This window comes from Danio rerio, chromosome 11 (genome assembly GCF_049306965.1).
Source record: "Danio rerio strain Tuebingen ecotype United States chromosome 11, GRCz12tu, whole genome shotgun sequence".
Taxonomy (NCBI): Eukaryota; Metazoa; Chordata; class Actinopteri; order Cypriniformes; family Danionidae; genus Danio; species Danio rerio.
The window spans coordinates 39,387,501-39,400,902 of record NC_133186.1 but is presented as its reverse complement, the minus strand read 5'-3'; the positions used below and the strand labels follow the sequence as shown (position 1 = coordinate 39,400,902).

Below are 13,402 nucleotides of genomic sequence, written 5' to 3'. Positions count from 1 at the left end.
TAGGCTGCAGGGACACTTCAGTAGCAAGATTAAGCTTTGATTTTAGTCTTCAAGATTTCTGATCTGCGTAAACCTTTACAGACAGCAAATCCTCAACACAGCTGTTCAGTTAGAATTGCAACCTGGAGGAGAATCACTCAGCACTTTCCAGCTTGTGGGTTCTTAAGAATGGGGCGATTTTCAGACATTATGGAGTAATATAATGTCTGTACAGAAAGAGAATTAAGAAGAAGAAATATCCAAATAATACAAAGAACCTTTTGTGAAATAAAAAGGTTCCACAGATGTTAAAGGTCCTTCCTGGAACCAATGATGCCTATAAAGAAGCTTTATTTTTATGAGTGTAACCACAGACTTCATCTTGCTCATAAATCAAACATCGCTAATCTAAAAAATAAATTCCAAAGAGAATCCATGGTGAATTATCCCTAAACATCCGCCTACAACCTGACGTCACGACGGATCTTCTCTAACAACAAAAACAGCTTGCCAACCACCGCTGATTGAGAAAGCAGACAAGCTTTGCTCTGTGTGAGCGAACACTCGGCCGTTTCAGCAAAAAATGGAGCCGTTTTCCACAGAGTAGCTTGGTTTGTAAACTGATTTCAGCTGACTTTGATTTGACTTTGATTTGAGTGATGATTTGAGCACAAGAAATCTGTTTTAGTCCGACAATGATTTGCTTTAAATCTGATTAAGCTTTGCATATCTTGTTTCAAATGGCAGATGCAATAAAGATGAGCAAATAGTTTAAAAATATCCTCTAGTTCCTAAAAGTGTGCATGATTAATTCTTCATTTCAGCAGCCGAACATTACATGGTTACAAAGAAAAACGCTAAGAAAAAAAGAGGAAATTACACAGAGAGGAAATAAACAGCTTTGAACAGACAGAATAATAATAATCTATCATCTTTCAGTGTAGAGGATATATGAGCAATATCACATGAGTAGCAGTGCCATATGGCTGTATATCGGCACTGGTGGGAGGCGTGCGTTGGCACGAGGCCGCAGTGCCAATATACAGCCATATCGCACTGCTATGAGTGTGATATTGCGTTTATACAACAGTTTGACGGCATAATTGGGTATATAAATACAAAATCAAACATGGTGAGTCTCAAAAACCCTTTTGTATGAGGAACTACTTTCTCCTGGATTCAAATCATATGCTGACAGTTAAACAGTTGAGCAAGCATCTTTTAAACTTTAGATCTTTAGTGTCTCCTTTTTGCTGGCTGTATGTGGGCGGAGTAATAGACAAAAGGTAAAGAGGCTGTAGGAGTTCTGATATTGCAGAATATCGCACGGCTATCAGCCAATCAGATTTGAGAACCAGACAGAACTGTTGTAGAAATATATATATATATATATATATATATATATATATATATATATATATATATATATATATATATATATATATATATGTATAAATATATATATATATGTATAAATATATTTATTTATATATATATATATATATATATATATATATATATATATATATATATATATATATATATATATATATATATATATAAATAAATATATTTATATATATATATATATATATATTTATATATATATATATATATATATATATATATATATATATATATATATATATATATATATATATATATATATATATATATATATAAATATATATATATATATATATATATATATATATATATATATAAATATATATATATATATATATAAAAATATATTTATTTATATATATATATATATATATATATATATATATATATATATATAAATAAATATATTTATATATATATATATATATATATATATTTATATATATATATATATATATATATATATATATATATATATATATATATATATATATATAGCCCCGCTGAAAGCCTCCATCATCCAGGTTAAGTTTCTGGAGGAGTTTATGAGCTCAGAGCTGGGTGCATCTCTAAAAGGATCTAGTGGACTCAGACATGGCCCTAAACGTATCAACGCTGTTTTTCAGCCTTCATAAAGCACATAAACACAGTTATTTTCTCAATAAAATCCATGTTAGCCATTTAGCAACGAAGCTAGAATCACCGGGCAGACAGAAGCCCTGCCCATCATGCGAATCCACATCTGTTCTGAAGTGAATTTGATGCGCGAATGAAGCAAGTAAACTCAAACGTTCACGCAGCTATTAACGCGCAAATTGCATGATTTATCCGTGCGTTCCACGTCTGGTGTGAACACAGCATTAAAGAACTGTTATGTTGAAAATGGATGTTTTTAAAGTTTCAGTACCGACTGGTACCAAAATTCAAAACAACACTACGTCATATCCCTCCCCCTTTCCTGGAGTCCAAACTTGTTCCACTGCAAAGCTCAGTTTCACATGCAGATTAGTAAAAGCATGTATTGTAAAGTGACTTTTGCAGCATGGGACAGGCTCTTTTATTGATGTGTGTATTCGATTTATTCATGTTTTTAAAAGTACAAAAGAGATCAAGCAGCCCTAGTGTGCACAGCCCCTTGTAGAGTGCCCTGATTTACCTTCTCATCAGACAGAATTGTGCATCAACACTGCAGATCTTTAATCAGATAAAGCTGAATATCTCCATCAAAAGCATGTTCCATTTCAAAAAGCACTGTTTTTCACTGGCCGGGCTTAGGAAACCTCAAATATTTACACTTCTGCTTCTTTAAATAGTCACAAGGCCTGTAAAGCACATGAGGCAGTATGAACAGTACTCTACTCTATGGTGAAGGAGTTTGAGTTCTGCACAGCTGCAGACCCACCATACTAAAAAACACCGCATTCAGCCTTCTGTCACGCGTAAAAAGTTGTCAGCTGTGCAGGGTTGAAAGCGTTTCATCTTGGTTAGGACACAAACTCTAACCTGAAGTGAAATCTGTGATGCTGTGATAAACTATTGGCACAGTTTATTTGATATTAGACTTAGACTTGAGGACAACCAGAATACCCAAAATGGCCACCAAATTAAGCATGAAAATTAATTAGACTGTTAGTAAAAAAGGCAAAAATGGAGACAATACCTGAAAATCAAGTTTCTCTAGATTTAAAGATGTTATTGTGTATGGGTTTAAGGAAAATGTTCATGTTTGTTTTAATATTTAAAGGTCTCATAACATTTTTTCCCAAATTTCAAAAAAAAAAATTATTAATTTAAATTAAAATGTCACTTTATTTATTTATTGTGAATAAAAATTAAGGCTATTAAACCAAATTTTGATATATTATTGTCTTTAAATGAATATAAATGAATGAAATTTTGGAAAAAGCATAATAAGTGTGTACAACAAAACAAAAATTAAGTTTAAGCTTAACACATAATTATAAATTGACAATATTTTTTTCAGTTCGGATATATTTTCATGTATATATTCTCCAATATACAAAAAGAATAAATAAATTAAGCTCTAGAAGAGAGCCACAGTGAAAACATGGGTAAAAAATTAATTAAATTAACTCCATATCTCTGCATTCCTGCCTAAAAATGCAGTTACTACCTTTAATTTCATTCATTTCCTTTGGCTTAGTCCCTTATTTATCAAGAGTCACTACAGCAGAATGAACCGCCAACTATTCCAGCATATGTGTAATGCAGCGGATGCCCTTCCAGCTGCAAACCCAGTACTGGAAAACACTCATACACTTACACATTCACACACACTTATTCACTATGGCCAATTCACCTACTTCACATTTCTTTGGATTGTGGGGGAAACCGGAGCACCCGGAGGAAACCCACACCAACACAGGGAGAACATGCAAACTCCACACAGAAATGCCAACTAGTCCAACCAGAACTTAAACCAGCGACCTTCTTGCTGTGAGGCGTCAGTGCTAACCACTGTGCCACCATGATGCCCCCTACATTTAAATAAGTAATAAAAAAAACACTCACGCAACACTTTTGGCAAACTTTACAATCTATGGTCATATTGATTTAACCCAGAAACAGATCTGATAGTCATCTTGCATAACAGCGCTAATCTTCTAATGCTTAGAGAGTGTTTTGAGAATGAGTGTGCTGAGACTGATACAGGTGAGAGAGCAGATCTGATGTGCTTAGATGAGATTAAGCAGTCTCCTCTTTTCACCTCAGCCTGTGTCTGATCCAGTGCGTCTGAGCCTTCATCACTACACCTGCCCGCTCATGTGCTCGTGCTTTAAAGGAACACTGCACTTTTCTGGACATAGTAAAACTGAAGAAAATATTAATTGGATTCACTATTGTTTTTTAGGTAACTGGTTGCAAACAATTTGATTGGCCTGAATTTAAAGCGTACAGTAGGTGAGAGCTCAAAATGACTATTACCGCCGGGGCATATACCGCCACCGTTTGAAATTGCTGCTGCTCTGTTTTTAGTGTATGACCGCAGTTTGTGAATAAGCCGCCAGGGGGCACAAAGGGACGGGATGCGAATGGACAGAAATGTACCTATGGTGAAAAATCTTCTTTTCAAGCTGTTTGGACAGACATGTGTGTAGATATAGTGTATAGACCGTCACATTGGGGTAAAATAAACTTACCTAGTCCTTTTTTTTTTTTTTTTTTAATTTAACAACATAAAATGGTGGACCAATTGGAGCAGTTTACAGACCAACCACAACTTAACGTAGGAGTGCGGTCCCCCCGCCCACCAATATTGATTGACAGCTGCGCGCATTAACATGTCTCTGTAGTAACGCATATAATCATATGAACAAGACAGGACAAGCGCAAAGCAACCGGGAATAAAAGGTCTGTTCAGTTTGCTAATATCATCGAACATCGTCAAACATGATCAAGAGTGAGTTTTACAAGTCTAAAATGTTTTAATATAGCGCATGTGTGTAATGAAGTACTGCGATTTACTTCAAATTTACGTCATCAGCACAGCCGCGTGTCAGAACAATTATAAAAGAAGAGGCTTCAATCCTGGTTTGTGGACGTTAAATCAGGTTTATTTTGAACATTAACATAACAGATATCCACACAGCAGTGTATATTAACCTGGATCCTGTCACATATGCGTGCAAAACGAGTGCAAAGCTAAACGCGCACCGTCTCTGTGTGTGTGTGTGTGTGTGTGTGTGCGCTGTGTGTGTATGTGTGTGTCCTCGTTGTGTGTGTGAGTGAACTTTGTAACGACATTGTGTGTGACTCATTGTTGCAACTCCACAAAAAAATGCACCAAATACTGATTGGTAAAGTTCTTACTGTAGTATTTCTTACAAACGTTACGTGAGTTCTGCTTCCTGAGGTAGCCGAGGGCGGCAATTAAGGAATGTTGCTGACAGGCACGTGGGAACGGTGGGCGGGGAGGACTAGCCTTAGGCCGTACTCACACTATGTACAGCTGCCTCGAACCGGGTCAAAGCAGGCTTGTCCCCCCTCCCGTCCCCCCCCCGATGGCCTGTACTCACACCACAATCGGGCCTCGGCACGCTTACTTCATCGCTGCTGTGCTGTTCAGTGAGAAGCGCTCTCACTCAGCAGCACAGTGGAGATTTCGCTAGTTATATCGTTTCAGTCGTTTGATATGCCGTGACATGCAGTCAAATATTTCGCCAAACTGTCCTTAGGGATGCGGTGACACGCAGTCAGATATTTCGCTGAACGGATCCGCCACTTTTGACGCTCATAACAATCATAAAGCTCTCTTGCTGCAGGAATGAGGTCTGCTGAAGACGCGCAGCTGTCGTGCAGTGAGGGGTTTGCGTCTTTAAACTACGTCAGTTTGCGTTCACTGAACAGTAAGAATGATTATAAAATCCATATGAAACAGTCCCTTAAAAGTCTCATCTCGCTTTCAATTTCGGGCTTTGGCGTGCTTTGCACTCACACTACAAACGTAAAGCTCAAGTGAACCGCGCTCAGGCACACCTCTTCCAACCGGGCCAGGGCCGGCCAAGTGAACCGTGCTTGAGCCCGATTCAGCGCACTCACACTTCTCAAACGATCCGGGAACAAACACAATTTGTTATATCACCATAAAGGTAATTGTGTTTATGTAAACACTATAAACGAAGGGGACTACTCTCCTCCCCAATCCAAACGAGTCTGAATGCAGACACAATGGATAGCAGTGCAGCAGGTCTCTTGTCCTATCTATTGAATCATGGAAACAATCACGTGATGTGCGCAGACGCAATCTTACCCAGTCATTTGGTCTCACAGCTTGGCGGGTCTGCCTTGCATTTTGAAAGCACGTCTCATGAATAATTAAGAAGCCGGCACTTCTTATAGGATAAGAAAACTCAGCTATAAATAATAATGAGAAACCGACGCGTCATCACTCCACTAGCAGATTCACGCTACGCCACTGATTTTAAATCTCGCCCCAAAAATAATTTTAAACCCGGAAGATGAAATTAGCTGGCAAAAGCTCCAAATGAACCAGTTTTCCCACAATTAAAGCTGACAACATTGTCTTAACTGATGCTCAACACACACAGGCCCGGATTGGCTAATCGGGAGGACCGGGAGAATTTCCGGTGGGCCGGTCCGTTTTTTGGCCGCGAGGGCCGGTGTCCCTAGCCGCTTGCACTCTCAGCAGTCACACTTTTTTCATTTTTTTATTTATTTGACCATAGTCTCACTCTTTTTATTCATTATTTTGCCGCAGCTCCGCGCTTTTTATTTATTTTCTCGCAGCCCCGTGAGCAAAATGCAGCCTGCAGGTTAATGATGACGTAACTATTATTCGACCCCAAACAGTGGCACCTTAGTGAACATAAGAATTTGAATAATTAATATTAATGAATATTACACCTGCTCAATGAAAATCAGATGATTCACTACATTAATAAATCTGACAAATTGATCAGAAATCTAGAAAGGGGAGAAAAAGATTAAGTCGTCAATAGACATGTTTTTAACAATAGCGCCATTATGGTCCAGTGGTCAGCACGTTGCGTTACCACACTGCAAGACACGAATTCGATCTAATTGAATTTATTTATTTATTATTATTTTTTTTCATTTTTATTGTTAAGACATATAATACTGTTTGGGTTGTTGAACATTTCAACTTATAAAGCAGCTGTTTTCTTGAAAAATACGTGATCGTGTCAGAAACTGAATTCAAAATGACGTTATTTTAATATAGTCAGTCGTGAACTGAGGTGGGCCGGTCTAAGGCTTGAAACTCCAGGGCTGAAAAGGAGTCCCACTCCGGCCCTGAACACACACATCTGTTAAAATATAAAAAAAAGCACTTCAGGGTGTCTTGAACCTTTAAAGTCCACATAATATTTTTTTTACTAATAGATATTCCTTTCTATCAGTCCCAACAACAAACAGCCTAATAACTGAATCATAATGCATTATTTTACTACAGCTACACTATCTGCACTGTAATAATAAAAGTCTGCACTGATCTTTATTAATAAAATGACTCATGTTCATTAATCCATCTCCTAATCTGATATCCTGCACTGACTTACAGGAGTCTTTTTAGTAGCTCAGAACAATAACCCAAACATTTGCAAACAGCAAGAGTTTAATAGTTTCCAGCTGAAGCCCCTCATCGACACCTCCAGGATATGAGCTCGGTCTGGCCCAAAGACACGAGGAGCTTTTTTTAGCCTGATTTCTTCCCAGATCTTCTTACTACATGACGAAGACGGCGTCCCTTATTTAGAGCCGTGCAGAAAAGATTACAGCAGACGGAAGCATGGACAGCATCGAGACGAGCTGGAAATAAACTATAATTCGAACAGTCTGGATTAAAGTCTGAGCGCTGCTGCATGTTTGTCGACAGGAAGTCGTCGGAGAAAAGAAGTCGTGCATTCAAAAGTTGAAAACAAAGAGGTCTGAAAGAAACCTATTTAGGTTTGAAACAATTCATATGCAAAAAACATCCCAGACTAGGGTTATTTCAAGACGTCATTTCAAATGGGGGAAATAAAGTCTTTTGGTTTCACATCAACATCTCATTTCTTTTCATTGTTTTATTTTCAGATCAGTACATGAATAATAGATTTATCAACATTTGATTTTATACTAAAAAGCTGAATTAACAATACTGAGGCATGAAACTATTGATTAGACATATGTATAAGTCTCTTCTAAAAGTAAAAGGAATATCCTGCTATTCTCATAGCCAACAGGCAGGATTTCCTGTGGTCTTTTTTAGGTTATTGTAATAAAAAAACAAACACAGATTGTCTATAAATGTACTTTAAAATTTTTAGATTTTTTCAGATCCCCCAGAGAGTAATATAACTTATAATGCTGATATATCTGGCCCCATATTATACAGGCTTATTACTGAAATAATATAAATGCAAATATTTAGAATACAGTTGAAACCAGATGTTTATATACAGTACACTCTAAAAAACGGGAACATAAGCATTTAAAAAAAAATGTCTGATGGTAAATTATACTAAATGTTTACTATTTTAGGTCTGTTTGGATTACCTAAATCATTTACATTTGCTAAATGCAAGAATGATAAGAGAATTTTTTTGAGAATTTTTTATTAATTTCTAGACAGTCAAAAGTGTACATACATTTCCTTGGTATTGTTTTAGCTTTGATTTTAAACTGTATAACTTTAGTCAAATGTTTTGAATATCCTTCCACACGCTTCTACCAATAGTTTGCAGGAATTTTGGCCCATTCCTCCAGACAGAAACTGAGTCAGATTTGTTGGCTGTCTTGCTTGCGCAAGCTTTTTTAACTCTGCCCACAAATTTCCTATAGGATTTAGCTCAGGGCTTTGAGATGGCCACTCCAAAACATTCACTCTGTTGTCCTCAAAGCACATTTGAACTAATTTGGCAGTATGCTTAGGGTCATGGTCTGTTTGGAAAACCCATTTGTGGCCAAGTTTTAATTTCCTGGCTGATGTCTTGAGATGTTGCTTCAGTATTTCTACATAATGTTCTTTCTTCATGATGCCGTCTATGCTGTGAAGTGGACCAGTCCCTCTTGCAGCAAAACAGCTCCACAACATGATGCTGCCGCCCCCATACTTCACAGTTGGGATGGTGTTCCTAGATATGTAAGCTTTCCCCTTTGTCATCCAAATGTAACACTGGTCATTATGGCCAAACAGTTTAATCTTAGTTCCATCAGACCACAGGACAAGTCTCCAAAAATTTGTCTTTTCCCAGTGTAATTTAGCAAATTGTAGACTGGCTTTTCTGTTGATTCTGACTTATTGATTTTCCCATGTTGTCACACAATGAAGCAGTGTGTTTGAGGTTTTCCTTAAATACTATACAGTTGTGCCTCCAATTAACTCAAATGTTGTCAATTAGCCAATCAGAAACTTTCAAAACCTTGACACCATCATCTGAGCTTTTTATGAGGCATGATAAATCTTATTGTATGTAAACTTGACTTTCAAGAAAAGTTATAACAATTTCTCCACAGTTATAACAATTTCAGCACATTTTTAGCTCTTAAGTAGCTATTTAAAATACTTTGGATATTTTATATTTTGTTACAGACATACAGTGTCATCATGCAACTGTTTTGCAGCATATGAAATGTCTCAAACAATATTTTTAACTGTCCAAAATGGGAAAAATTTTGTTATTACTCTCTGATAATCAAAAATATATATATATGGTTATTATGCATTAAAGAAATCTGGAAAAAGCGTTATATGTAAATTTGGACACAAATATGGACACATGTATATTCACATGCATGTAAAAAAACACCTTGGGCCTTAAGACGTTTAAGTATAAACATTCTGCCAATCAATTCATATAACACCATAAAACCAGTGTAAACAATAATTACAATAGAAAGTATGTAGTTTAGTCCTAAAAAATCAGCAAAACACAGTAAATATTACTATAAGGTATATACTATACTATAAGGTATATACTATACTATAAGGGGTATATTGCTATAAACCACAGTTTACTGTAGTAAAATCTAAAATATATTTTTTGCAGTTTATCGGCTACTATAGTAGATACTACAGTTCTGATTTGTTTATTTATATCCTACTAAAGCAACAGTATAATTCAAGTACTTTACTATATTATGGTTTAAATAAACTAAAGTGTTTAATATAAATTACTATAGTCTTTTTTCACGTGATCTGACAATGCTTGCCAGCCAACTGATTATCTCAAAACATGAGAAAGAAAATGCTACTTGGTCAGAATAACAAATGCTAGCATATGTTGTGATTGAAAATCAATAGGGTATACTACTAAACACCACGACTTAGTGTAGTAAAATCTAAAGTACTGCAGTTTATCAGCTCACCAGTCAATACTACAGTACTGTTTATTTACATCCAGCTAAAGCAACAGATTAACTTAAGAACTTTACTATAATATGGATAAAATACAGTAAAGTTTTTACTATAGTATTTTTTAATGTGGCCTGACAATGCTTGTCAACCAACAGATAACAATTATCTTAAAATATTGGCAGATTTATATGCACTTCTTGCTGAATTAGTCCTACTTAAAACTCTCACCATATTTTGTGAAGGACATTCAGACATTCAGAAATTCACCTTCTATTGAGGTAAAGTTAGTTATATTGTTATAGTTGTATAAATTGCTTCATTGTCCTCATTTGTAAGTCGCTTTGGATAAAAGCGTCTGCTAAATGACTAAATGTAAATGTGAATATACTTGCACATTTGGACTTTCTCCTTAATAATGCAATTTTAGAAAAGTTTTTTTTTGCTAATTATAAATAGGCAAATTATATTAGCAACCAAAGTCAAAGTACTAGCAGACTGTCAAAGTACAACACTGTACATTTAAAAAATGAAATGTTGTTTTGAAGGCATACTTACATTCTGTAGGCAAGTATGTTACACCGACTTTACCTCAATGTTAATACTACAGTAGGTTTACTTGGTTGTTTAATTATATCATACTATAGCATCAGACTAATTAAGAAACTTTACTATAATATGGTTCAAATACAGTAAAGTATGACTATAGTATTTTTTCATGTGGGCTGAAAATGCTTGTCAACCAACCGAACAATTATCTCAAAATATCAGCAGATATGTATATTGTAGAACTTTACTATAATATAAAACTATATACTACTTTACTATATATAACTTTACTATAAAATTACAATGCTAGTCAACAAACCGATAATGATTACTTCAAAATATGAGCAAATTTTTTAAAAGAAAATGCAATTTAGTCAAAATAACAAATATTATCATATGTTGTGATGGAAAATCTGTATATACTGCTATAAACCAGTTTACTGTAGTAAAATCTAAAGTATACTTATTGCAGTTTATCAGCTTAATAGTAAATACTAAAGTTCTGGGTTGTTTATGTATATCCTACTATATGACCAGATTAATTCAAGAATTTTCCTATAAAATGGATAAAACAGATTAAAGAATTTACTATGAATTTTTTTTTTTCATGTTGGCTTGTCAACCAACCGAACAATTATCTCAAAATATCAGCAGATTTAGTAAAAGGAAATGCTACTTGGTCGGAATAAAAAATGTTATCATAAGTTGTGACTGAAAATGTATAGGGTAGGCTATATTATAATATACTACTATAATATAGTGTATATTATACTGCTATACAGCATAGTTTACTGTGGTAAAATCTAAAGTATTGCAGTCAGCTAACTGTAGTTACTACAACAGTTCTGGGTTGTTTCTGTATATCATAAAGTAACTTTAATAAAATATGGTTCAAATACTCAAATACACTAAAGTATTTACCATTAATGAATATAGTATTGTTTCATGCAGGCTTACAAGGTTTGTCAACCAACCGATAATTATTATTTTAAAATATGAGCAGATTTAAGGGAAATGTTACTTGGTCAGAATCACAAATGTTATCATACATTGTGATTGTAAATATATAGGCTATATTTTAATATACACCATGGTTTACTGTGGTAAAATTGAAAGCATTGCAGTCAGCTCACTGTAGTTAAAACTACAGCATTGGGTTGTTTATCCTACTAAAGCAACAGATTAATTCTTTAAAACTTTGCTATAATATGGTTCAAATACACTTATTTACTATAAATGACTATAGTATTCTTTCATGTGGGCTTACAATGCTTGACAACCAACCAATAGTTTTAAAATATGAGCAATTTATCAAAAGAAAATGCTACTTAATCACATTAACAAATGTTATCATGTGTTGTGACTAACAATCTAGGCCTATATAGTAAATTGTGCTTCTATACACCACGGTTTACTATAGTAAAAAATAAAGTACATTTATTGCAGTTTATCCGCTTACTATAGTAAATAATACAGTTCTTTGTTGTTTTATATCCTGCTATAGCAACAGATTAATTCAATAATTACTATAATATGGGTTAAATAAACTAAAGAAACGTTATTTAATATAGATGACTATATTTTTTATGGAGGCTGACAATGCTTGTCAACCAACAGATAACGATTATCTCAAAATATCGGCAGATTTATCAGCACTTCTTGCTGAATTGGTCCTACTTACAACTCTTTCCGTATTTTGTGAAAAACATTGAGAAGAACAATAAAAGTGGATACAAATGAGTGGTGAAGTAACAATGGGTGGAAACACCCATGGAGCAACACTTTCCTATTGTGCGCCGCTGCGTTTAACAACAAACCGTTACTTTGAAAATCCAATCCGCAACACAGTAACGTTCCAGTTTGATACATTTGATCAATCCTCTCACCTCTCGGAGCTGGTCGAGCTCCTGTCTGACGGTCTCATACTCGCTCTCCAGCTCTTCAAAGCGCTGTTTCAGCTGCTGGTTTTCCTCCAGCACCACCAGACCGTACTCCGCCGCCTGGATCTTCTCCCGGCTCGTCTCGCTCAGCTCCCGGCTCAGGCGCTCGATCTCCGCCCGGAGCCAGTTCGGCCCGGCCTCGGTGACCAGCTGCGCCCCGGGACAACCGTCTTCATCCCCGGACATGTTTGTCCCCCGGCTCAGTCTATTACAAGCGATAACGGACCGAGCCCGTTAATTCCTCGTTCTCAGTCATCAAGTTCATCGAATGTATAAAGCGCATACGTTTACTGAATGCGCTGTTTTATCTTTTTTTAGGTAGCAAACACATTTTACAAACTTATACTCCATGTTTGACCATGATTTCCTCTACTTCGGGTGTCATTCCTGAGATTAGGAGGGGGAACTCGGTTTGCTCTGTGAGATCATCTGGCAGGAATACGAACTGATTTTGCGACCCGGGTGTTGTGGGTAATGTAGTTTTGCGTTTGGATTTTGAGTTGGGTTGTGGTTTGAGTTAGAATACATTACCCATAATGCTTTTTGTTTGTACACGAAGGCAACACAGGATGCACAGATGGTTCAGGGACTGAATGCCAAACTCACCGCAAAATGTTGCTCAATGCCGCCATCTGCCGGTGGATTGATGGACATATTTTAGATACATTTGGATGGATTTCCATGCTTCTTT

At 35.8% G+C, this 13,402-nt stretch overlaps 1 protein-coding gene across 2 annotated transcripts in view; it reads right to left on the bottom strand.

Annotated features, from left to right (window-relative positions):
- Positions 1-13,158, bottom strand: part of bicd2 (bicaudal D homolog 2 (Drosophila)) — a 43,774-nt gene extending 30,616 nt beyond the window's left edge. For both annotated transcript variants that reach the window (XM_680437.8, XM_005155890.6), the window contains exon 1: positions 12,658-13,158. In XM_680437.8, coding sequence (XP_685529.2) covers positions 12,658-12,897 — 240 coding nt within the window. In that variant the 5' untranslated portion in view covers positions 12,898-13,158. The remainder of the gene's footprint in view (positions 1-12,657) is intronic.
- Positions 13,159-13,402: the final 244 nt, after the last annotated feature.